This window comes from Parus major, chromosome 11 (assembly GCF_001522545.3).
Source record: "Parus major isolate Abel chromosome 11, Parus_major1.1, whole genome shotgun sequence".
NCBI classification, from domain to species: domain Eukaryota; kingdom Metazoa; phylum Chordata; class Aves; order Passeriformes; family Paridae; genus Parus; species Parus major.
In genome coordinates, this window is record NC_031780.1 from 2988952 (window position 1) to 3012780 (window position 23829).

The 23829-nt window shown below is 41.9% G+C and overlaps 1 protein-coding gene across 2 annotated transcripts; it reads left to right on the forward strand.

Annotated features, from left to right (window-relative positions):
• Positions 1–2756: 2756 nt before the first annotated feature.
• Positions 2757–22628, forward strand: ZDHHC7 (zinc finger DHHC-type palmitoyltransferase 7). Of its 2 annotated transcripts, XM_015640007.3 has the most exons (8): positions 2757–2859; positions 8182–8267; positions 10500–10828; positions 13344–13468; positions 17886–17982; positions 18213–18294; positions 19438–19568; positions 20539–22628. In XM_015640007.3, the coding sequence occupies exons 3-8, from the start codon at positions 10517–10519 to the stop codon at positions 20713–20715; spliced, it is 924 nt and encodes a 307-aa protein (XP_015495493.1). In that variant the 5' UTR covers positions 2757–2859; positions 8182–8267; positions 10500–10516; the 3' UTR covers positions 20716–22628. The 2 variants fall into 2 exon arrangements, with proteins under 2 accessions (XP_015495493.1, XP_033373024.1); XM_033517133.1 differs by lacking the exon at positions 8182–8267 and having other exon boundaries at positions 2785–2859.
• Positions 22629–23829: the final 1201 nt, after the last annotated feature.

Here is a 23829-nt window from a genome sequence, read left to right on the forward strand (position 1 = left end):
AGAGGGATAATAAGGTTGTTTTCATACTTCAGATTGTGCTGTGGAGGGATTGAAAACAGTCTAAAAGAAGGAGATGTGTCACAATGTTATCACCCTGCACCTGCACCGCTGCAGATGTGGCTCAGCCCACAGAAAGGCTGCAAAGGGAATGGATTATGAAAAACAGCTTTTCTTTTTCACTAGAATTTGAACACATTATTGACACAAAGCAATAATCAGTGGGGAAAGAGCCACACAAATTAACAAACCTTTAGGGCTTTACAAACATGCACATAATGAAATCCTCCTTTGCCTGAGGTGGAAGTGGCTACAACAAATGACAGATTCTTCTAATCTCTTTTTTCCCCCAATACAACCCATGAGCATTGCTGCTCTTCCCCAAATTGTTGGAATCCTTACACATTTGAATTTCAATATTTGCATTTCTGGGGGGAGGAGAAATGGAGTATGAATATTTCATGCCTGATACGTGAAACATTCCAAACCTCCCGGAGTCTCCCCCAGCCACAGTGAAGGCATTGTGTGTGTGTGTGTCCCTCGGGAATCTGTAACAGAGATAAGCTCCGTTCCTTCCTGTGAGGACAGGACCCGTGGAAACAATTTGTTTCGTGCCACCTTCTGTTTCCACATTTCTTAGGTAATTTGTTTGAGGACCTGAAGTTATCTCTGGCAAACAATTTATCTTGGCAATATTATTTGTGGTGGAAATGGGTTCCAAACCATGAGGACTTGCAGAAGAACCGAAGTCCTGACGTGTTTGGGGATGTTCTTAGAGTGACAGCACCAATTCTCTGTGTGTTAAAACAATGCACAGAGCTGCACCACGTGTTCAGCAAAAATGTGGGGAGGAAAACACTCAACCTGTTTGTCTTTAAGATCAGGAGGAAATCAGGAACCTGTGAGTGATGCACGGTGCTAAAACACAAAGAAAAAGCAAGCTGAATTTCAGAATTTCTGGTTTGCATAAATTTAAGCTTCTGAATAAGGTCTTAATCTGCAATATTGCTAAAAAAAGATGTCACAGCAGCTGACTTTTTCTGTAACTCCTGGGTAACTCTGGTATCTCAGCCACCCTGAGATAAAAGCACAAGAATTGTAGTTTTCTCAAGGGTTAAACCACAATAATTTAATATAAAATAATAGAATATTATTTTGTTTTCATTTTTATTCTCGCATAAATAATATATTAGTTATATAAAGGAAAACACTGCGGGAGAATGAAGCTTTTGAAAAAGACCTGCTCTTATGATTTTGTGTCTGTAAATATTTACATAATTATATTTGAATAGCAGAGACATTGGCATAGACTAATTTCTTTATGTATGTGCAACCAGCTGTTGGAAAATAGAAGAAAATATGTAAAATCAAGCTTTTCAGAAGTCGCCAATATTTCAGCACAGAAGAGGAGACAAACAGGCATGTGAGCAGCTGTATTTTATTGCACTTATCAACACACACAACCCTTGTGCACTGCCTGCCCGTGTCCCACTAGATGGTGGTCATGCTACAAGAAAAAAAGGGATACAGAAGCATGCCCGAGTTGTCATCATTTCTGTTCGTCATCCTTCAGCGTTTTTTAATTGTTTCGAAAATATCCTCAGCTCACACACTGCAAGGTTTGCTGTTTTGTGCCTACTTTTTGAGCCACTGGGTATTTTTCCTAATACACAGTGGGAAATCCTGAATGAGTGTCGTGTAACAGTATTTCCATATCAATTTAACTACTGATGTTTAGGTATGGTGAACAGCTGCTGAATATGCTCTTGAATTAGGCACCAAATCATGTTCCTGAGACTCTCAGAAGTGAAATCACAGAATCACAGATGGTTTGGGTGGGAAGGGATCTTAAAGCTCATCCAGTTCCTCCCCCTGCCATGGGCAGGGACACTTCCCTCTATCTCAGGTTGCTCCAAGCCCCATCCAACCTGGCCTTGGGCACTTTCAGGGACGAGGTATGAGTTTTAATGAGGGACTGTAATAAAATATCACCACGAAAATATGTGCAGACATAAAGCAAAAATTCTTCATGGAGAAAATGAAGGAATACCCTCTGCCTCTGTGTTCAGTTCTTGCAGGGAGAGGGTGAGGCCCCCATGCAGAGCTGCCTCCAGCCCTGGAGCCCAGCACAGGAGGGAGCTGGAGCTGCTGCAGAGAGCCCAGAGCAGCTCCAGGATGAGCAGGGGGATGGAGCAGCTCTGCTGGGAGGAAAGGCTGGCATTGTTCAGCCTGGGAAAGTGAAACTGCACCGTGACCTAATTGTGGCCTTCCAGAGCCTGAAGGGAGCCCCCAGGAAAGACGGAATGGGACTATTTGTAGGAGTACATAGAGACAGGACCAGAGAGAATGGCCTCAAAGTGACAGGGTAGGTTTGGATTAGATGTTAGGAGGAAATTCTCTCCTGTGAGGGTGGGGACACCTCGGTACAGGCTGCCCAGCGAAGCTGCGGCTACCCCACGCCTGAACGTGTCCCAAGCCGGGTCGGACGGGGCTTGGCGCACCCTGGACCAGCAGAATATCTCCCTGCCCGTGGCAGGGCTGTGACGAACCACTCCCCGCACTCCCTTGCCCGTTCTATGAGGGCACGGGCGGGTGTGTCCGGCCGCGGGCCCGCCCCTGCCCTCAGGGCCGCCCCGCCCCGCCCTCCGCGCCTGCGCGGGGCCGCGCGCGCGTCCCTTCCGCCTCCCGCGGAAGCGCCGCCCCCGCCGCTTCCGGGATCCTGCGGCTCCTCGGGAGCCTCGGGAGCCGCGGGCGCGGTGGCGGCGGGCGCGGAGCTCCAGCGGCCGGGGCCTGGCCCCAGCGCCCCACCGCGCCGAGCACAGCGGGGCCGCCACCGCCGCCGGCGCTGCTGCTGCTGCTGAGGTAAATCCGCCCGCGGACCCTCCCCGCGCTCCGGCGGGTCCCCGCGGCGAGGAGCGCGGTGGCCCCGGGAAGGGCGAGCGGGGAAGGTTAGCGGGGATGAGCCGCCTCGGGCCGGGCTGAGCGCTGGGCTGCCGGTTGGGCGCAGTTCATGGGGTGTTTCTGATTCTCCTGTCGCTTTCCGCGTTATTTACACCCCCCTAAAAATTAACAATTATCCATCGGCAGCAGTGGGAAGAAGCCCGGACGTGTCCCTGTGCCCGAGCGCGGGTGTTGTGGAGCCCGAGCTGCCGCCGTGGGAAGCTGGAAGGGCAGCGAGCAGCTCCTGTTTGACTCCCACCTTCCCGGCCGTGCCCTGGGGCTTGCTCTGGGGAATTTCCCTGATTTATGTGATTCTAATTTTCCTCATTTCCAGGAGGGGAGAGCAGCGCTTGCAGGAAGTGGGAATGCAAATTGGTCTCAAATGAGAGGGTGGGTTCGTACAGCACAGCGTGTGTGTGATCTGTGCCATAAAAAAAAGGGATTGGGAAATCACTGGCTACTTTTTGTACTGAATATCCACTCGTGTGATGGTATCAGCATGCAGAATTACAGTGATGTAACTGTTTGCTTTGCTGGAGACATAATTAGGTTGAAGTCGCCGTGACTGTTCACATTAACAGACTTAAATTAGCTCTTTTGAAGTCAATGCTCCCTGACTTTGAAAATTTACAGATAAAAAGGAGCCGTGCTGGTTCATTAGGAGATGAAACTGATGTGAAATTTCAGCGGCTTGAGATTAGAGTTAAATAGCTGAGATCTCTTTGTGGCTGAAACGAATTGGTAATACTTTTATCTCTCTAAAGCTTCTTGGTTTTCCTTCAGCGTAGTATATTTTGTATATTACAGACCTGATGGATTTCTTTTTTATGCCTTTTATGAGGGCAGAGAACTTTTAAGGAAATTGAATTGATGAAATTTTGCAGTGGTTGAATGGCTGAACATGAGGAACATAGAGGAAATGTGAGGATTTGTGTATCTGATATGATGAACAATTGAAGGCTTGAACATTCTTCTGTTTAATATTGGAAGTTGCTAGTGAGAATAATTTGACCAATAGCATTCTTTTTTGGGACCTGGGAGGAAGAATCACATGGATGTGGATGTGGATATTACAGCTGACATAAAAACCTGCTTGCCAGCTTGATATCACAGAACAATCACTGTATGTGATAACTGAGCTCAACTGAGTGTGAGGATAGAGTGTGCACTGACGAATACAAAAATTAGAAATAAAAAAATTACTCTCTTAAGTAGGATGTGATTCATGCAGTTGCTGTTGGCAAAGAGGTAAAACTTTCAGTTTTCACATACCACTGTTGATATTGGTGTGAGCCTGCAGCCTGTGGAGTCTAATCTGAATTTGAGCCTGTTCCAGAAGAGGCAGAAATCAAAGCCCAGCCATAGATTGTGTTCGTGTCCTTCTCAGGTGAAGGTTGCTTAATTCAGGAGTGTTTTGTCCTTGCTGCTGTACCCCAGTGAACTCTTGGTGGATCAGATAGTGTGTCTGGTTCTTCGCTGGGCAGCAAAGTCTTGTGTAATATATTTTCTTTGACTTTCACATCTCAGGGTGAGAGATGTGTTATTGAAAAGATATCTTGCTGAATGTCTCTGGTGTTACTTTGTGCTTATGGAAGAGTGATTTGGTATCACAAATCTATTCCATGTCTGATAAAGAAGCTTTTTAATACTTTGTACAGATACGTGTTCTGAATACGTGCATCGGGGTGTTTTCTTGCATTTTTAATAACTTTTTTTACCATGAGTTCTCATTTCTGGGTTTTGAGGATGTTTATAAAGATGTTAGTAGCATAAATCATAGAAGTGATTGGGGTTGGGACATTAAAGATCTTGTTCCCACCCCTTGTGAGAATATGTTCAGTAGATGGATTGCTCAGAGCTCCATCCAGCCTGGCCTTGAACAATTCCAGGGATCCAGGGGCAGCCACAGCTTCTCTGGGCAGCCTGTGCCAGGGCCTGCCCACCCTCACAGGGAGGAATTCATTCTGTATATGTAAACTAAATTTCTCCTCTTTTTGTTTGAAAACAAGACATAAGTAATTAGATGAGCAACTTCCCAGTAATAACTCCCTACTTACACTGAAGTACTTCTGGATACTTTTAGTCTGAGGTGATTTAGAAGCAGCTCATCCCCTTTTCAAAGCTGGAAAGGAGCAATTCCAGCATTTCCCGATGGCTGCCTTAAGGAGAATTGTTACAGTAGCTTGAAACTTGACTGTATTAAATATGGACTTAGTGAATAATCTCTTCAAGGTGTTGTACACAGTCTCACATTAATTCTGTGTTCCACTGTGACCTGTCCCCATGTGCCTGCAGGAGAGGAGAGATGGACCAGCACAAGGAAAGGGCTGCAAGGTATTAAATGGGAAATTCAAGAGATAAATACTTCATGTATTTTAAGAACAACAGCAGGGTTTTGGAGAGATGGTGAGCTGAGTCACTGAGCATGGATATGGGGATAAGTTGATGGTGACACTTCAGGGTTGTATCATGGATCTCCATCACAAGTTATTTCAGCTGCTCCTCTCCAGAGCTGTGTGTGCTGTGTTAGGGACATCCCAGATTCCCAAATTGCTGTGAGGTTGGCTGCTAGACCAGTCACTGGGAAGGGATTGAAACAAGCCACAGGTGATTTTTTTAAGTGCCTTTGCAGCTTGGCTTGCCTGGATCTGTAATAAAAGTAAGTGATTCTTCTAAATTAGACATGACTCTGTGCAGATATTATCTGATAGGTATTTATCTGTCAGCAGTGAACAGCCCAAATTGCCCATGGAACTGGCTGCAGGAAGAGGTTTGCCTGCTTGATTAACTTAAAACTCACAAGTTCCTGGAGTTAATGTTTATGCTATAACCTCTGAGGGAGATTACAGGCTGTAATTTTGATTTGCCGCCAGTGCTCTGCTTCCAGGTAGGATTTAAATCCATTGTATGTAAGTAAGTGCTGCAGGATTATTATTCTGATGTGCAATTTGTGTTGGTGTCTCTACAACTATTGAGAGCAATCAGAAATGTTGAAATAAAGGCATTTTCTTTATTGTGTTACCACTGAAATGGGAGGAATCTTAGGAACTGTCCATTGTGTAGCTTGAAGGAAAAGGCAACCAAAAAAATGTATGCTTTGACAACTGATGGATTTTTAGCCTGTATATAAATTCTTACTTCAAAAAAATTACAGAGAAATAAGCTTTTCTTTTTTCCTACAATTATGCTTTTCTATTCAACCTCAGAAAATAGCAGGAAGAAGGACTCTTCTTAATGCTGAAGTGCCTGGTTTTTTAAATTCAGGTCAGAGGGCTTTGTCTTCCTAATGCCCTTAACAACCTTCTTCCACTAAACCCAGTAATTTTACAAGGCCATCTTTCTGGTGATCATGAGTTCATACCATAACTTCTTCAAAAGTTGTTTGGGTTTTTTTATTCCAATAGTACATCTGCATTTTAGACCTGAGTTTCAGTACCAGTGAGGTGCAGCTCAGTAAGACATTCCCAACCTGAGAATTCCAAATAACACCTAAGAGTGGAACAGGGTTGGGTCAGGTTTAATATAACCATGTGTGCAAACATAACATTGGGCATGAAGCATTGAATAATTTGGTGTTATCTTCTGGTGCTAGATAAAGATTTGTAAAAGGTCAAATTCAAAACTCTTGCTTGGTGTATTAGAGGTTGAAGTGTAGTGCTTTGTGCTTTTGTACTCTAAGTATGCAACAGAGGAAATTTGGTTAGGACAGGCATTGAAGCAAATAAATGAAGAGGAGAGGGAAGCTATGAGCATCTCAGTGGGGATGCTGAGCTCTTCATAAAGGGGGAGCTATCCAGCATTGATCCTCTTCTCTCAGAGGGACCAGGATGGGGGCACTGGTGTGGGCAGCTGGAGAGGAGAAGGATGGGGAAAATCACATGAGAATGCCTAAATCCATTATTCCTGCGAAGCTGATCCGAGGGGACACTTCTTGCACATAAACCAGTAACTGGTGATGCTGTGATAAACAGATTTTGCACAGGATTGCAGTTGGGATTAGGGACTGACTGAACAAATCACGTCCCTGTCTCATCAATTAATTCTCCACAAGCAATTGCAGCTGATGACTCGGGGTTGAATATTTCACCTGCGGAGGCAGAGTGTGTCGTGTTCCATCTCCTGTCATCCCCAGCTCCAAACACTGCACATTAATGTGAGACACTCAGCCTGTCTGCTCCTGTCTCTGCTCAGCTGCCACCAAATGCCACATCAGTGACAACTTAATGGGAGTGGGTTTCACAATATTGTGAAGTTTAAGGAAAGTCTAAAAGCTTATTTGTAAAGCAAACCACAAAGCAATCACGGCTTCCTGCAGGGATACAGAAGATAAGGGGATGGTGATTTTAAACTAAAAGAGGGTCAGCTGGGATTTGATATCGGAAGTTTTTCACAATGAGGGTGGTGAAGCTCTGGCACAGAGAATCTGTGGATGCCTCATCCCTGGAAATGTCCAAGCTCAGGTTGGATGGGGGTTTGGAGCAACCTGGGATAGTGGGAAGTGTCCCTGCCCATGGCAGAGGGTGGCACTAGGTGGCATTTACAGGGTCCCTTCCAACCCAGTCTATTCAATAATTCTGATACATTCACAATAAACATTTGCATTACAATTTAGTCTTGTAGTAGAATGTTTGAGTTTGTTTAAATAAGGTAAGAGACTTCTCCTTTCCAATTCCCTTTGAACTGGGAAAATTTGAAAATGGTTACTGAAGAACTCCACCAGTAATGTTGTATTTGGAGTATCTGTTTCTAACAAGTTGCTTCCAGAAGCATTTCAAGAAAGTGACTTTGTATTTGCTGTAGCTCTTAAATGTCAGAATCCTTATGTTACTCTCAAAATATATTAAGTTAACCTTGTAAGCAAGAGTTATTTCCATGTCACAAAATTTAATTCAAATAAATAGAAAATAAAACCAATGAAGAAGAAAACCCTAGGTACTTCTTAAGGCAGCTTTAATCAGACAGCAATTCAGGCCCACACCTCTTCTGTTCTCTTCCCCAAATAGAAATGTAATGCAAGGTTCTGTGCTGCAATCCTGCTCCAAGTGCCATGTGGTGATTTCCAAAAGTTAACAGCTAAAAATGTCAAGCTATCAAGTACCTGGTTTTCTAAATAAAATACAAACTTTTCCACTGTAGCTACATGCAGCGTGTTTCAGGGTGCTACTATTGATGTATATTACTTGTATTTAACAGTATTTTCTTGATGCAGCTTTGCTAATCAGTTTGTTGGTGATGTCTTTTCAGATTACATCAGACATGACTATGTGAATAACCAGGGATAACCCAAAGGCAGGACAGGATGTCAGAGTAACATACAAAACATTTTTGAGGTATTTGTTTTGTTTTGGATTACTTTAATTGTGCTAAAATTTTTTTGGTTGTCTTTAAGAAATTTAAACAAAGTTAATGCAGTAATTCTGTGCCATTCCCTACTTAAAACATTCCTTAAAGGTTTTAGTAGCCCTTTTTTTTTAGATGAATTAATAGCTGATTTACATGGTTATCTTCATGTTCCAGCTGCTAATTATGTATCTTTATGAAACTTAAATTTTCTTGACCATGAGGAATATTGTCCCAAAGTGCTGTTGGACTTAATTGACATAGATTGTAGTTTTAGCTATGAACATTTAGAAGGATCAGGATAATTTGAACTGGGTGAAAAGAGGGTCTTATTTAGGTTAAATTAAGCTTTAATTACTTTCAAGGGAGATAATGTTCATTCTTTACTAAGGTAATTTTCTAGTGTGTGACATCTTCATCCTTGGCTTAGCAGCTGCATTCTGGTAAGAGAGAGGAATTTTGTCCAAAAAAACCCCAGTGTGTGAACAGAAAACACAATTTAACTCCTAGAAATTGTAGTAGATCCAAGCAGCAGAGCTGAATTTCAGTTTGTTCTGTTCCACAAGCAGAGAATGTGTCCTTCAGACACCTCACAGTGTCCTGGGAGCTTCCCAGCTATTTTTGCAGTTGCTCTCACATCTCTCTGCTGCATCTGCATGTATTTATTTTCATTTCTGGTTTCTTGGATTGCTCCTGCCTGGTTCTAACATCAAAGTTTAAGGATCAGAAGGATTTCCTGGGCAGGGTGTGTTATTCTGATTCTTGATAAAGAGTTTTTAAACGGTTTAGGCAAACACAGCTTCAACAAAAACCATCTCAGTGACTTGGTAATGGTCACTTGGACCATTTTAGAGGAACAAAGTGATCCCATATTCAAGGTCTTGGGATGGAAATTGCAGTGGCATAATCCCTACAGTTGCGTGTAGGCTGCCATTAGTAAAGGGGAAAAAGGGAGACTTCTGTGTGCCTGTCATAAATCAATATAAATGCTTTCAGGTTTCTCTCAGACATGGCCTTTAATAGCCAGAATCAATATGATTTTTAGAACACAGTATACTTTTAAAGCAGCAGGATATTCTTGAGGCTAATGTTTAAGCTTTAATTTGTCTCCTGTTTGTTGATAGCACTTCAGTTCTGCCATTCCATATCTTTCCTTGGGAGGGAGGGATGTCTGGAAAATAATTCTATTTTCATGAGAACTGTTAAGGCTTCAAGTCTGGCTTCTGCTCCACATTGGAAGGACAACAAAGCCCTAAAAGAGTTTTCATGAAGTAAAATTAATTAATGTGTTCTTTGAAAATCTGAATCATATAATCCGTTGCCACATTAATTTAACTAGAACCATTTGTCTCCCTTAAGTTTGGGCTGATCTGAGACCATTTTATAAGTTACCCAATATATCTTTGTAACAGACTTGTGGTTTTTCCAAAACAATAACATTTTTGTCAACAAATTTAGCTGCTTTCTAACTTGTTGTGTTGTTTGTTGTGAGTAATGTATTAGAGCAGCTTTATTTCCATCCTGGTTTTCCTTTCTACTCTTCCCTCACTTGCTGGAGCAGAATGAAAATTGAACAGTCTGGTGCCATAATTTGCTGTTTTCAGAGAGACATGAGCTGTAATTTAATGAAGACTTTCTCATTTTAGTTTGAGAGAAAAGAAGTTGAGTTTTTAACAGAAGGAGAGGAGGGGTTTATGAGCACAGCATGATGGAAATGAAACCAGTCTAAAATACCTTTGTTGGGCATTGAAGTTGCATATTATTGATGGGTTAACCCTGGCTGGACACCCACCAAAGATGGTCTGTGTCTCAGCTGGAGAGGGGAGAGAAAATATTAAAAAAAGGCTTGAGAGGGTCAAGATAAGAGCCGGAGAGACCACTCAGCAATTTCTGTCACAGGCTTGACCTGGGGAAATCATCTTTATTTATTACCAATGACATTAGAGTAGAATAATAAGAACTAAAACCAAAAAACAAATAAACCTAAAAATAGGAAAAAAAAAACCCCAAACCCTTAAAACATGTTTCTCCCCTTCTTTCATATCCATCTTGACATAGTCCCAGAATCACTCAGGTGTCGATCAGAAAGAATCCCAGTTCTGTTTTGAACTTGAATATGCTTTATCTCCCAGAAACAAAAACCCAGAGCCACCTATACTCTGCTCCCTCATTAATAATTAATAATAATGATGATGATGATGGTGGGATGTTTGTCCCTGCAGGGCGAGGCCAGCAAACCATGCAGTCATCAGGGCACCGTTTCCGCGATGTCGAGCACCACCCGCTCCTGGCCGACAATGACAGCTACGACTCCTCCTCCTCCTCCTCGGAGGCCGACATGGCCGAGAGGGTGTGGTTCATCCGGGATGGCTGTGGCATGGTCTGTGCCATCATGACCTGGCTCCTGGTGGTCTATGCAGACTTCGTAGTGACTTTTGTCATGTTGCTGCCTTCCAAAGACTTTTGGTACTCCGTGATCAACGGGGTTCTCTTTAACTGCTTGGCAGTGCTGGCTCTGTCGTCGCATCTGAGGACTATGCTGACTGATCCAGTAAGTATCCAGGCATTCCTGGGCATTGGATTGTCCCCTCCATCTGCACAGAAGTTTGGAGAAGTGATAACCAGGTTTTCTCCTGCTGGGAAAAGTCAAAATCCTCGTGTTAGATTCAAAACCCTCAAAGTTTTGATGATACCTGTATTTATCATCAGGATGGTACCTGTACTTCTGTTACTCCATTAATGAAACCATAAACACAGTCAATATAAAATTTATAAAAGTGTTAGACTCAAGAAAAACCAGTAAAATATTACTCCAGGTCCTGAAGAAGCTAGTCAAGTTTAGTCTTCTCTACCCTCATTTTTCTTACATTTTTTCATCAGATTTATTTTCAAAATTTGTACCTCCATCCTGTTGCATCTCTTGAAATGCTATTTGTGGCACATGCAAGAACTTTTAGAGGTGGATGTGCTGCAAAACCTCAGGCACACTTGGCATAATGGAAAAACCGTTGTCCCATGTGATTCCTGCATTTTTGTCTTTAAATATTTGGAGTAAGAGGGAAGGGAGATTTAAACTGAACACACGTTGAAGCCATGTAGATGAAAGAGGTCTTAAAAGTGCTCATTTCTTAGAACTTTTACTCTTCAAGATTTCAGGAGATGAAATAGTTGATTTTGTACTAATATCTATTTACTATTTTTAGGGAATAAATCTGGGAAAAGTGGCATGAGGGGGCCAAACATCTATTTTCTCCAGATTTTTGGAGAAAAATGGAGATTTTTCTCCAGTACCAGTGTATGGAGAAATGATGGGAGTGTTCAAAATCCCAGCAGGGTGTTGTAGTTAATGATTTTCTAGGTCTTTGATTTACTTCTGCCCACACCCAGTGATGAAATATCACAGCTTCTACAAACTGTGACAGCTAAGAGAGTTAATGGTTTAAGGATTTATTGCTTAAGAATATGAGCTGGTAGAACTGGGTGTCTTTCTAGACCCTAGTGTTGTTTTTATGGGTAAAACATGATCCAAACTGAGATGAGTCACTGCTTTTTTCCTTCTTTCCTGCTGACTCCCAGAATGGAAGACACAACTGTGTGATAGAAACTAAGATGAAAGGAAGAAAGGAGTGAACTGCCTCAAAACTTACGTGAATTAAATTTACTCCTGTAACTGTAAAAATAGATTTTTGGTGGCTGGCTGTGACTGTGAAAGATATTTTTGAAATACAGCATATTTTTGTCAGCAAAATGCTTGAAAGCATGGTCTGAGGTTTTCGTCCCTGTGGCAGGTGAATAGGGGAATGTGTGATGTTTACACCAAATATTAACTTGAGTAAGAACATTCTGATTGCAAAATACACCCCAGGAGTGCAACATGAGTGTTTAAGGAAGTCTCTGTGTACCCTGTGAGCACCAGTTCAGGTTTGAAGCACCACTCAGCCAGAGAGCTCACCTGGGGCAGGACCTGGGCTGTGTCTTGGCCAACACAAACACAAATTTATTATTCCAGGCCATAGGTAACAAAAACTCCCTGCCTAAGCAGAGGGGTGCTTGGCAGTGGAATCTGAATTCCTGCTGGCTTCTTAATTCTGTCCCAGAACTTCTTAAGGTGTCTGTGTCATGTGCTGATGTTGCCAGGGGGCTTTTTTTGAGTGAGAATTAATTGTAGAACGTTGCAGTCGGCTTAGGCTGGCCTGGAGAAGTCTCACCCTGTGTGAAGGACGTGCTGACCTGGAGGAGTTGGTACAGAAAGGTCACTGCACTGGGCTGTCACATCCCAGTTGATTTCACAATCACTTCCCCTTGCAGATAAGGCTTTACCTCCATAAATGAGTGGGGTGACAATGGTGCTGTCCATTATTTTATCCTTACTAATCCAGATTTAGATACTGAACTTAAGAGGCTGATGCAGCTCTGTGATAATCAGATCAGAAAACTAATCACTAGAAGTTAATTTATTTTCCCAATCAGTTATGTTTCTTCTGAACCAGTTCCTTCAACTCTTTACCACAAAGCTGCACATTAAAGAAGAGTAAAGAAGCAAATGCTGGTCCTGCTAACAGTGTCCAAGCTAAAGATTTTAGGAAAAAAGAATGCCAGTTCTCAAAACTTGGGGCAGGTGGTTAAGCCCTGGCTTCAGGGAGTTGAAGTAGCATCTTTCAAGTAATTGGTGATTTAACTTTTGTGGATGGCTTGCCCATTACTCAAATGCCACAACAAATATTCAGGGTAACTCCTCAGCAAATGATGAGCAGTGCTTGTATCTGCAGGGTAAGATGTGTGTCCCTCTTCATTTCTGTGGGCTGGTGACAGGATATTCTATGTGAATTAAGCTAATACATGGCCAGAGGTGAGTCCTGCTGAAATAAAGCAAAATGACTTTGAGGTCAAGCAGAGGTAATTTATTCATTTGGAATTGATTCTGGCTTATAGCACACTGGCTTTGAATAAATGAACTTATTTTGGCAATTATCCTGAGGTTACTGGTATGAAATCTGTGAAATGTATTTTTAAATGCTCTCATGCCATTTAAGAAGCTTTCTCTCCTCTAATTGAAATGATTTCAGGGGGCTGTGCCCAAAGGAAATGCCACTAAAGAATACATGGATAATTTGCAACTGAAACCAGGAGAAGTGATCTACAAATGTCCCAAGTGCTGTAGTATCAAACCTGAGCGTGCACACCACTGCAGGTATGCCAGAGTTCCTTAAAGTGTTCTGCATTTGGAGGCATGGAATAAGAATTCATGATACTTGTTCATTTTTTCCCCCCCCACAAATTTCTTTTGGTAGCCACTAAACTTTCAAATTCCTACATTGCAGAGTATTTTATAAGTGTAATGTACTATTGCCAAAAATGACTGTGGATGAGGAGAGAGAAGTAAGAGACTCAAAGATTTTGTAAAAATAACAGTGCTCTGGTGTATTAAATGATTTTGATCTGTGAATATCTTTTCCTATACATCATTCCAGTTATTGTGCTGTACTGTGGGTAATGCAGGGCAAAGAAAAGAATCTCAGAGAATTTTCTGAGAGGAGCTGATTTAAGAAATGACTCCTGCAGTCTTAAATTAACAAAATTTTGAGTAGTTTTAAAAGATTACTTCATGTCATCTCTTCTTTGCAGTGCATTTGAAGTTGTATGTGAATTGGCAGATTATTTTCCCAAAGTTGCATGAATAATTGGTTAAATGCACTTTACTTACTGAAAATCCATTTGAATAAGGACAGAAGTGATGATCACTTGAACTAAACACACTGTGGAAGAGATAGTAAATGTACATTTTAAATTCTCAATCTTTGGAGTTTTCAGGCACTATGGAAATGCTTTTGTAGTGTTTATTGTGTGCCAGTTGAAAATAGCTGTGCCTGCATAATCAGGGCTTACATAAAGATGCAAATGCTTCTGGTGGCTCTCTAGGTGTGGGGAGTGATGTGTGTTGAATTGTGAGAAGTATTCAACTGAAGTCTCTGAGTTAGTGCCTGTCAAAAGAACAGAGCAGAGTCTTGTCAGGACTCTGAGACGATTCTGGAGCTTTGTGGGCTCTAAATTAAAAGCCTCACGTGTGTCACTTGTCTCAGTGCAAATGCTACGGCTGAGAAGCTGCTCCCATTATAAATCCTCAGCCTTGGCATGGAGCTCTTGTTCTCCTCTCAGCTGTGAGTGGGTTTTTGTGTCTGGAGTGTGAAGGGAGAAGCTCCATGGATAAACAGGCGAGTATGGAATTATCTCCAGTTTGTTTGTGCGTGGTTTAGGCTGGCTTTGCTGGGGTGCAGATCCCAGGGCTGCCTTGCTCTGCAGGGATGCTGCTGCTGCTGCTTTATCTGCTCAGGAGTGTTCACTGGGGGATGGCTGGGGGTGGAGGCAGCACAGCTGCTCCTGGGGCAGGACGGGAGGTGGAAATCCCTGGGGATGCAGGAGAGCTGAGCACTGTGTCCATGAGCTGCTCTGAGAGAGCCCCTACAAAGAATGGGCTGGATCTCACTCATTTTCTCATCCATATTTAGGTTGATTCCTACAGAGACCTTGCAGGTATCTATGGAAAGCATTTCCCACATCTTTGGTCCTGGTAGAATTTGCTAATTTGGAAGGAGCCTTAGGTGAAGACATCATTTGTTGAACTTTGTGGCAGAAAAAGAGCTGGAGCATCAGAGATCCTGGAGCTCAAATACTTCCTTTATAGCAAGAATTTGAGCAGCATTTATTGTTAAAGCAGAGCAAGAATGGATAATGCCTGTGAAAAAGGAAATACCTGATATTTTCAAAGGGTTTGTTTTCCCCAAGCACCTGTTTGGGGATCCAGCTTTGCGTGTCTATGAATTGTTTTAATCACATTCTGTTTGATGCTCTACCTAAAGGCAGAGGATGTATTTTGGGACACCTCTTGCTCCACAGAACATCTGAAAGAGAAAGTCAGAGCTTGAAAGGGTTGTGGTATCCTTTTTGTGAGGCTGCTGTCATGTTTTTCTCAGCAGTTGGATTTCTGGTTTAATTGTCTTTGCTTCTGTTAATCTGATTCTTTGCCTTCGATTTATCACTGCAGGAGTTTACCCATCAGAAAAAGGATTTGTTTGATTATTCTGCCAATTTTTTTATTGGTTTGCAAACCCATTCCAAGGACATTAAAAGGATGGTCTAGTCCCAAGTATTCAAAGTGGCAATTTGCTGATAGAAGAGACTTGGAAATGGAAATTGAAGTTGGTTTCTGTTGGGAAATACTTACACTCAGAGCCACAGTGCATGTTTTGAGTAGTAAATTATTAACAGAAGAGACTCTTAGGATGTAGTTATGAAAATTGTTGTGCAACACTGCAACAGAAGTTCCTTTAAGGAAGAAAAAGAGTTTCATAATACACATTAGTGATGGGGGAAAGAGCAAGAACCTTTCATTTACAGCTAAGCTCTGCAATACATTAAAGTGATGTTTTAGTGAGCAGTTAACATTTTCAGCACAGAGAAGAGCCCTATCCTGAGGGAATGGGGTTTCATTTCCACTGAAGGAGCCCAGCTGTCATCATTTCTGCCTGTTCTGAGTGCCTGTGTCTGTGTGTGGGGCACTGTTACTCTGAATTAAGTCACCGAGATGTTTTCACCAGGCTCCCAGGGAATATCTGTTATCCACATCCATTTCTCTTGAGTCTTTAGCTGTGTCTTTCTGAATGTTATCTTTGGCTCTATTCAGAGCTGTAATTGCACCTGCCTGAGTTCATGGAGCAGCAATTCCAGGCTGGAGGAGAGACTTTCCTTCATCCACAGGTGCTTGTTCTGTTTGCTTCTCTCGTGAACAACCCTGGGTGCAGCTGAGGGAGGGATTTCCCCCAAACTCCTGCTGCATAAAAAGGAATAAAATACAAGGGATGGGGTAGGAAGGAGGCAGAACCACTGCTTGAAGCATAGCTGTGAGATTGTTGGTGGGAGATCAGGAAGGAAGGCAGGGTTCCAGGTATCTGAGCTCTTGTGAGAGCTCTGTGTGGGCTTGTGAGAAATTCTGAATGAGCAGAAGCGAGTCCTGCCCACCTCCCATCCTCCAGTGTTCAGCTCGATTCAGCCTGGGTAGGATTTTACTCAGCACTCCACATTAATACTGTTTTCAGAGTGCTGGCATAGATTCTATGGCACATCAGGAACCTTGTCTGGTTGTGGTACTCAGGAAAATGAGAGGCTGAGCTTGCAGGCAGCAAGGAAAGTGTTTTGAGGAGCCTCCTGAATGTCTCCTCTCAATTGATTCCCAGTTTTCCTGCACCAGAGAGTGGTTGTGGTGTTCATCTGCTATTGGGATTTTCACTTGTATTTAGAGTCATTTGTAGCAGAGGATGAATCCTCTTTAATATCCATTAAACAAGAGTGGCTGGGTTTTGATAGCTCAGAGCAAAGGTGCCCTCATTTGGGATTCTTCCCCATAACCTGCACAGTGGTATATTCTGCTTCGTGCTGAATTACCATAGAATCATACAAATGTGATGACTTAAAAATTATTTTCTGCCTCACAGCATCGATTTCCCCCCACATCTCCCTTTTTTGTCTCTCCAGTGACAGTCACCCAGCTTTGCTTTGTGGTTTGTCACCACAGCACTTGGAGATAGCACACATAAATCAGCCTGTGTTAAAAACAAAGGGTTTTGAATAACAGTCCCTGCATTTTTTAGACTTATTTGGCTTGGTGACTGCTGAAGTGAAAATGTTTAATATTCTAGGTATTCTGCAGGAAAATCTGGAGCAGAGTGTGTGGCTGTGTTAAGTACAAAGCTGGGAAAATGTAATATCAGCATTGCTTAAGCTATTGATTTATGAAGAACTACAACAGATGTTGCAACTGTTTCGTATTTGGTGTGTAATTCTTCATATTTGACTGCAGAATAGAGCCCACTGCTGCTGTAGAGGAGATGTAAAATGGAGCTATTGGGGATTTGACTGCTGTGGACCTAGCCTTGACTCAAAACTGGGCAGGAACAGAGTGAGCCAGCAAAGAACAGGAGTGTTCAAGAAGTCATGAACAAGTAACTACTCAATAAGTGCTGGTTATAGTTTCAATATTTATGTTTTCTGTTGAGGAAGCGAGGTTTGGTACTGTAAGCTGTGCTTTAGTTGATATTTTGATTGCATAAGTTTAGAATTTTATGGCTGGTTGAGACTTCAAGAGTGACAGTTTCTCTCTTGAAGATGTGACTTGGTTGGGTTTACTTATCCACAAACAAAAAAAAAGGCAAAAAAAAACCCCAAAAACCCACATAAACGTGAAATATTTATTTTATCTAAAAACCTCCAGAAGGGAAAGGGTTTTATTAATACTGAATGTAGAGAGAGCTGAAGCTTTGCTCATTCTGAGCTGCAGGTGTCTGAAGCTGTGGATTTGCTTGATTGTGTGTTTGGCTATGCAGTGACTGTGTTTTATTGTGAGGAGTATTTTATGTACCCAGTCCGTTTTGAAGCAACAAAAAGCTGAGTTGTGAGAGGGAACAAGCAGTTTCTTTAAAGAAATGCAAATAAAATCCCTGTCTGCCGTTTGTCAAGAAATATTTCAGCACATCATCCTGTGACCACTGGCTGTGCCCTTGTTTCTACATTTAAAATACAATTTCTCAACAGAAGCCTCTTGTCCTTTCTTCCAGTATTTGCAAGCGATGCATCCGAAAGATGGATCACCACTGCCCGTGGGTGAATAATTGTGTGGGGGAGAAAAATCAGAGATTTTTTGTTCTGTTTACGGTAAGTGAGCAGCAACAGCAGCTTGGTTTTAGTCTGAATCTACCTTGGTTATAACAACTTGGGCTGTGATTAGTGAGTAATGGTGTTAGGATACAATTTTGTTGTTTGGTTGGGTGGGTTTTTTCCTTCTGTGCAAGGTATTTCTGCCCATATACATTTGAATTTTGTGCTGTTTCAAAGGTTCTTGGTTTTGGTGTGTTTTTTGTAACGATGCTGTCTCTTGTTTGCAGATGTACATAGCCCTAATTTCAGCTCATGCTCTTGTACTCTGTGGATTTCAGTTCTTCTCCTGTGTCCGAGGGCAGTGGACTGGTGAGCAAATAAATACTTAATTTTCATTATCATAATCTAGCAGATGTTAAGGAAAAGTCATAGCATCCCTATTTCAGTCCCATCTTCAAGTGATATCCTCAAAACATTTCAGATCTGTTTATCCACCACTCTCTGTTTTATTTCTGGGATTTTTACCCCCTTCAGTCATCTCTGTAAGAGCTGTGGCTGTCAGGGGCATTCTCACCCCTTTATTTACACACAGTAGTGATTTACTACCTCTGTAGCAGGAAGGAAACCGAGCTGGTCCTCAACCACATCAGCACTACATCACCTAAATTAGGGCTTTGTGTGCACCACCTCAGTTCTGGGAATGACACCTGAAATTTAAATAGATTTCTCCCTCATTCCATTACTGGAGTCAGCTGTGGGGCTCCTGTAGAAAAGATATTCCCTAAACTATCCCATTTTTTTTTATTTTTATTTAGGCTTCTGGCTTGTATTTCTTAATGTTCCAATGTGCCAGAGCTCATTCTGGTCTTGTGCTTTTGGCAGATTATTGATCTGTTCTTCTGGTATATGAAGCAGCAGGGAAATCCATGTGACTTCTATTTTCTTCTGAGTATTTAATTAAATGGATAGAATCTTAGAACTTTTTTTTTTTTTACTTGAAACATTCACCTTCCTGTAGACTATCCCTGTTTAAATAAAATTGAGTTAATCAGGTGATCAGAGGCTCTCCAGAGATGTGAGGCAGAGCCTGACTACTTTGTGTGGAGAATTAAAAAAAAACAAGAGTAATAAAGCAATCACAGCCAAGTGGAACATGTGTATTAGCAAGTCAGGGTAGGGATGGATTTTACAGCATCTGTCTTGCAGGAAGCTCCAAGCTGCTCTCTCATGTGCAGTTCTGAGTTCTTCACTCACCTCATGTGCAAACATTTATTTGATGGCCTTGAAATCCTGAGGCAGGATTGCAGAAATAGTTACCATGTGCTTTAGGGGAAGTCACAAGTGTTACTTCCATAAAATTCTTAATTTTCTTGATCAGCAAATAAAGCTGCTGAAAAAACAGAAGTTTGTTTGAAATGTGAAATATTATTTCAAGTGCCAGACATGTAGGACGTGCTCATTAATTTGCTGTTGGGTTTTTTTTTTTTTGTTAACTACATATCTCATTTTCAGAGTGCAGTGACTTCTCCCCACCTGTAACTGTGATCCTGATGATCTTCTTGTGCCTTGAGGGTTTTCTGTTTCTCACTTTCACTGCAGTCATGTTTGGCACCCAAATCCACTCAATATGCAATGATGAAACGGTAAAAACCTTGACTTTTTTGTATTCTGTAAAATTTATTCTGGGAAGATGTGATTAGATGTAGTTTTATTTGCATGAAGAGAGGCTCTTGTTTTGGAGGAAGCTGCAAAGCTTCAATAGTTCATCATTTTTATTTTTGACAGTTGGGAAGATTGGAATGGTTTACTGGGGGTTGCTTTTGAACAGAACTTCTTGCACTATTTGCTTTTCTGAGATTTTGTAATTCAGTTTTAATGACAAAGAATACAGAGGTTCTGACTTGAGGTTTGACTTTCCCTTCTCAGCTGGCACAAATTCCTGCTGGGTGCCACCAGGAGTGTCTGCTTTTCTCAGGTTTACACTGAAAATCACCTCACTTTGATACATTTTATCAGAGGATAAAACAGAGTTTGGCCATTGGCTCCCTTGTCCTTAAATCTGCAGTGTCACATCTTAAACATAAGGAAATTGAATCCTGTGACTGTTCAATGCTTTCTTATGTTTAAAGGTGTATTTCTGTATGTAGGAGTAAGTGCAAAACAACTGGTAAACATTGAGCCTTCATTAGTGGGAAGCACAAAGAGTGACCATCAAAATAATGCATTTGGGAGAGTAATCCTGCCTCCAGTAATTGTGGAGCAGGAGCCCTATTGTCTGCTTTCATTAATTGAATAAGTAACTTGTAGTGTAGGGTGTTGCACGTGGATCCATCAGCTTTCCTGAGAGTTTTGTCTTTTAGCTTGAGGGGTAAAGAGAGGTAGATCAATCTTCTTGTCCATATTTTATGTTCTAAACCTTCTGTCCTGTATCCACAGGGCTCAAACAGTTTATTTTTTTCTTAATAATTAATAAATAACAGCAAGAAACTAATCAGCTGAGGAACAACACAATAAAACAACACAATGAAAATGCAAACCCGGTTTTTATAGCCACAGTTAAATTAAACTAAACCTTGGACTTAGCAGTGCATCCCTGCCTGTGTTTATTTCCAGGAGATTGAAAGACTGAAGAGTGAAAAGCCAACGTGGGAGCGCAGACTCCGCTGGGAAGGGATGAAATCTGTTTTTGGGGGCCAGCCCTCCCTCCTGTGGATCAACCCTTTCGCAGGATTTCGGATCAGGCGACTTCTACTGCGAGGAAAGAAAGGAGGACCTGAGTTTTCTGTTTGAGTCTAAACATGCTGGAACTTGCAAGAATCCTATATAGTATTTATTTTGGGGCCAGAGAAGGCTGTCTGCATATAATCTGTGACCAGGTGAAACTGATATCAGACATTTGCTTGTAGCAAGCAGAGTTTTCTACGTTTATTGTCACAGACATCTCATTAATTCTGAGACAGGACCTGGATCTGCCATGATCTTCACAGCAGGATACCAGAGGAAAAGCACGTGGTCACACTAAAGAAGCCAAATGTTGTCATGCTACTGTAATTTATTTTCTGAGATTACTTCCCCATTTTTTTGTTTTAAACACTTTTTATTTGATAAATGTCTGGGGAATTACCTGTGTGTTTTTCTAACGAGTCTAAGTCCTTGGATGCAGTTGTCAATCATTGGGAGGAGCATTCTGGTGGAAGTCGATCTCCAGTGAGACGCAGCCTTCTCACTCCAGATTTCAGGGAATTGTGCTTTGTTCAGTTCTCCTTTCTCTTTCAGCTTGTGTCCCACACATTCCTCACGTGCAGGTGATGCCAAGGACTGGTGCCCAGCACAGAGGCACTGTCACACCCTGCCCAGCGTCTTCCCAGGCTCCCTAAAGCCTGTGTTTGGCACTGTCCATCCCATCTGGCGTTTAGGGAAAGGCTAAATTTTCACTTCTCACCTGCCTGGGGGCCAAATCCTGCTCTGGGATGTGCATTTCCAGTTCCTCGTGCGTTGATTGCAGAGGAACTCAAGTGTGGAGTGTGCAGGGATGAGTGGGACCAGTGTCCTGCTGTGTGAGGTGACAGTGAGTGGACAAACTGGGGGCAATTCACTGCAAACGCTTTGTCCTTGTAGGGTCTTGCTCTGCCCCTTTTTTACTGTACAGACTTTTCATAGAGGGAAAGCTGTTAATGATCCCTTGAGCAAAGACAGCAGAGAAAGAGGCAAGTGTTCTCCTTTCTCAATTACAGCACATCTTAAATGTAGAAACATCTGCAGTAGAACGAGTTCTTTTGAATTTAACCATTTCCAGCCAAAACTACTTTGAAGACATGAGAGCAATATAGATCTAGAACTGCTTTATGTGGGCCTGACAAACAACAGTAGTGCTAAAAAATGTTCATAAATCTGCAAGTAATTAAATACAAGCTGCAAGTAATAAAAATCCAGCTAAAAGTTGATTCTTTAAAAATTACATTTAGACTATTTTTTGTATTACCGTTAACCTATAAATTACTGACCATATAAAGGATAAAGCAGGAGCCTTGATACATAGCTTGAAATCGTGCCTAGAAAGTAAATAGCTCCCTGTTTTGGGACTTGCCTTAAAATTGTCCTGTTCTTGCTTTTGCTCAGCCAGTGGCACTGGTGCCCTGTCCCACCTCAAGCAGCTCAGAGCTCTGCATTCCAGCCTTGGTCACTGCAGGAGCCGTTTCCTTCCTGCTTCTCCATCTCCTTGTGGCATCCTGGTCCCATCAGTTTCTGTTCCATGGGGTGGCTGGAGGTACTGAGGGATCCATTTCATGTCTGTGGCCCTGTGAACAAAACTGTGCAATACTTTGGGATATTTTCTCTTGGCTTGGGTGGGGAGGGTGGTGGTGTGGAGTTCTGGAGACTTCCTAGATGGAAATCCACTGGAATCACAGTCCAATTAACAAAACCCAGGGGGAAGCTGGAAGTTCCACTGAATTCTGTGCAGATTCAGTTGCACACCTTAAAGATTGGGAGGAAAAAAAAAAAAAAGAAAAAGGTGTCTGGCTTTGTCCTGTATATTGTTCAATGAGAAAATCAGAAAATATCACTCCAGGTGGTTGAACCCTGTGACTTGGCAAATGTGTGGGTGTGAAATCCGGTTTACTCGGCTTTTCAAATCCTTATGTTGTATTTTTTTTTTTTTTAATGTAAAAAAGAATAAACTAATGAATTGAAGTCTTAGTTGATTAACTTCTCTGCATGTTAAGGGGTTTTTTTTCCACATATATTTAGATTGGAGCAGCTTCAGGGAAATATTCTTGAATCCTTTGGTTTGTAATTAATTTGTGTTTATATTAATTAACAGGTGATTCTGCTCCAAATTAAAAAGGCTCCTTTGCTTAGTAAGAATTTTAAGCTACCCTCTTTTAGCCCTTCTTGGGCATTCCCTTTTCTTCATCCTTATTTTATTCCCTTTTCTTCATCCTTATTTTATTTTAGAACCATGGAATGATTTACATGGGAAGGGACCTTAAAGCTCATCTTGTTCCCACCCTGTTTGTCTGAGGTGAGTGGGAAAACACTTCCAATCTGAAAAGCATTCCAGCCTTTGCACTTCCAAAGAATTTGGGGTAAATACAGGTTTGAGTCTCCAGTTTTTCTGTGCAAATGTTGGATTTCTCCTGTGTTTCTGCAGCTTCAGGAGCAAAGACAGCTCTGAGCCTGGAGAGCAGCAGGTTGGGCGTGTCCACCCAAACAAGGGGGAGGAGGAACAAATGGCAGGAAAGGATGGAGAGACTCAAAGCTGTTCATTTCCTCTTTGCAATCATTCTAAAAACCACTTTGAGATATTTTCTGAGTCTATATCACACTCTACTCTGAGGTTTCTATGGAGAAAAGAGCTCCAGATCCACGAACACAGACTTTGTGCCAGTGCTGCTGATATTTTTGAGCAGGTTAATGATTTGGTTGTGTTTGTGTGCCACAGCAGCCAGCCTGGGCTGTATTTATGTGTATTTTAGGGAAGGGTTTGTTTATTCTCCAAAGGGAGCAGACGTCCCTGCAGATGGATCCTGCCAATTTATCTCCTTTTTATTTTCCTGTTTAATTTCTAGTAGTAATGTCAGTATTGTTCCAGGAATCCTTTCTGAAGGCTTGGATTTAACAATGATTCATTTATGGATTTCTTTATGCTTGTCCTGTGCAGAAATGTTAGATTTCTGCAATTGTTCTGCTCCTCTCTGTTGGCTCCAGGTCGAAGAAAGTGGTTTAAGGGGTTTTGAAATTCAGAAATTGGGCTGTAAAATTATTCTGGAATCTAAGACTAAAATGAAGTGCACCAGCATTGGTTCTGTATATTTTTAATTTTTTTCTCCTGAATAGGGTTACAGTTCCATTTGTATTTTAATGTGGTTGGTGCTGCTTCATTGATTGTTAATTTTCTACTCT

What these genes read in the sequence shown, in the direction of transcription:
- ZDHHC7 (XM_015640007.3), top strand. Translation starts at nt 10,517, where the DNA reads ATGCAGTCATCAGGGCACCGTTTCCGCGATGTCGAGCACCACCCGCTC. An exon ending in GATTTTTTGTTCTGTTTACG is followed by an intron (nt 17,983 to 18,212) that starts GTAAGTGAGCAG and finishes TCTTGTTTGCAG; the next exon opens with ATGTACATAGCCCTAATTTC. An exon ending in TGTCCGAGGGCAGTGGACTG is followed by an intron (nt 18,295 to 19,437) that starts GTGAGCAAATAA and finishes TCTCATTTTCAG; the next exon opens with AGTGCAGTGACTTCTCCCCA.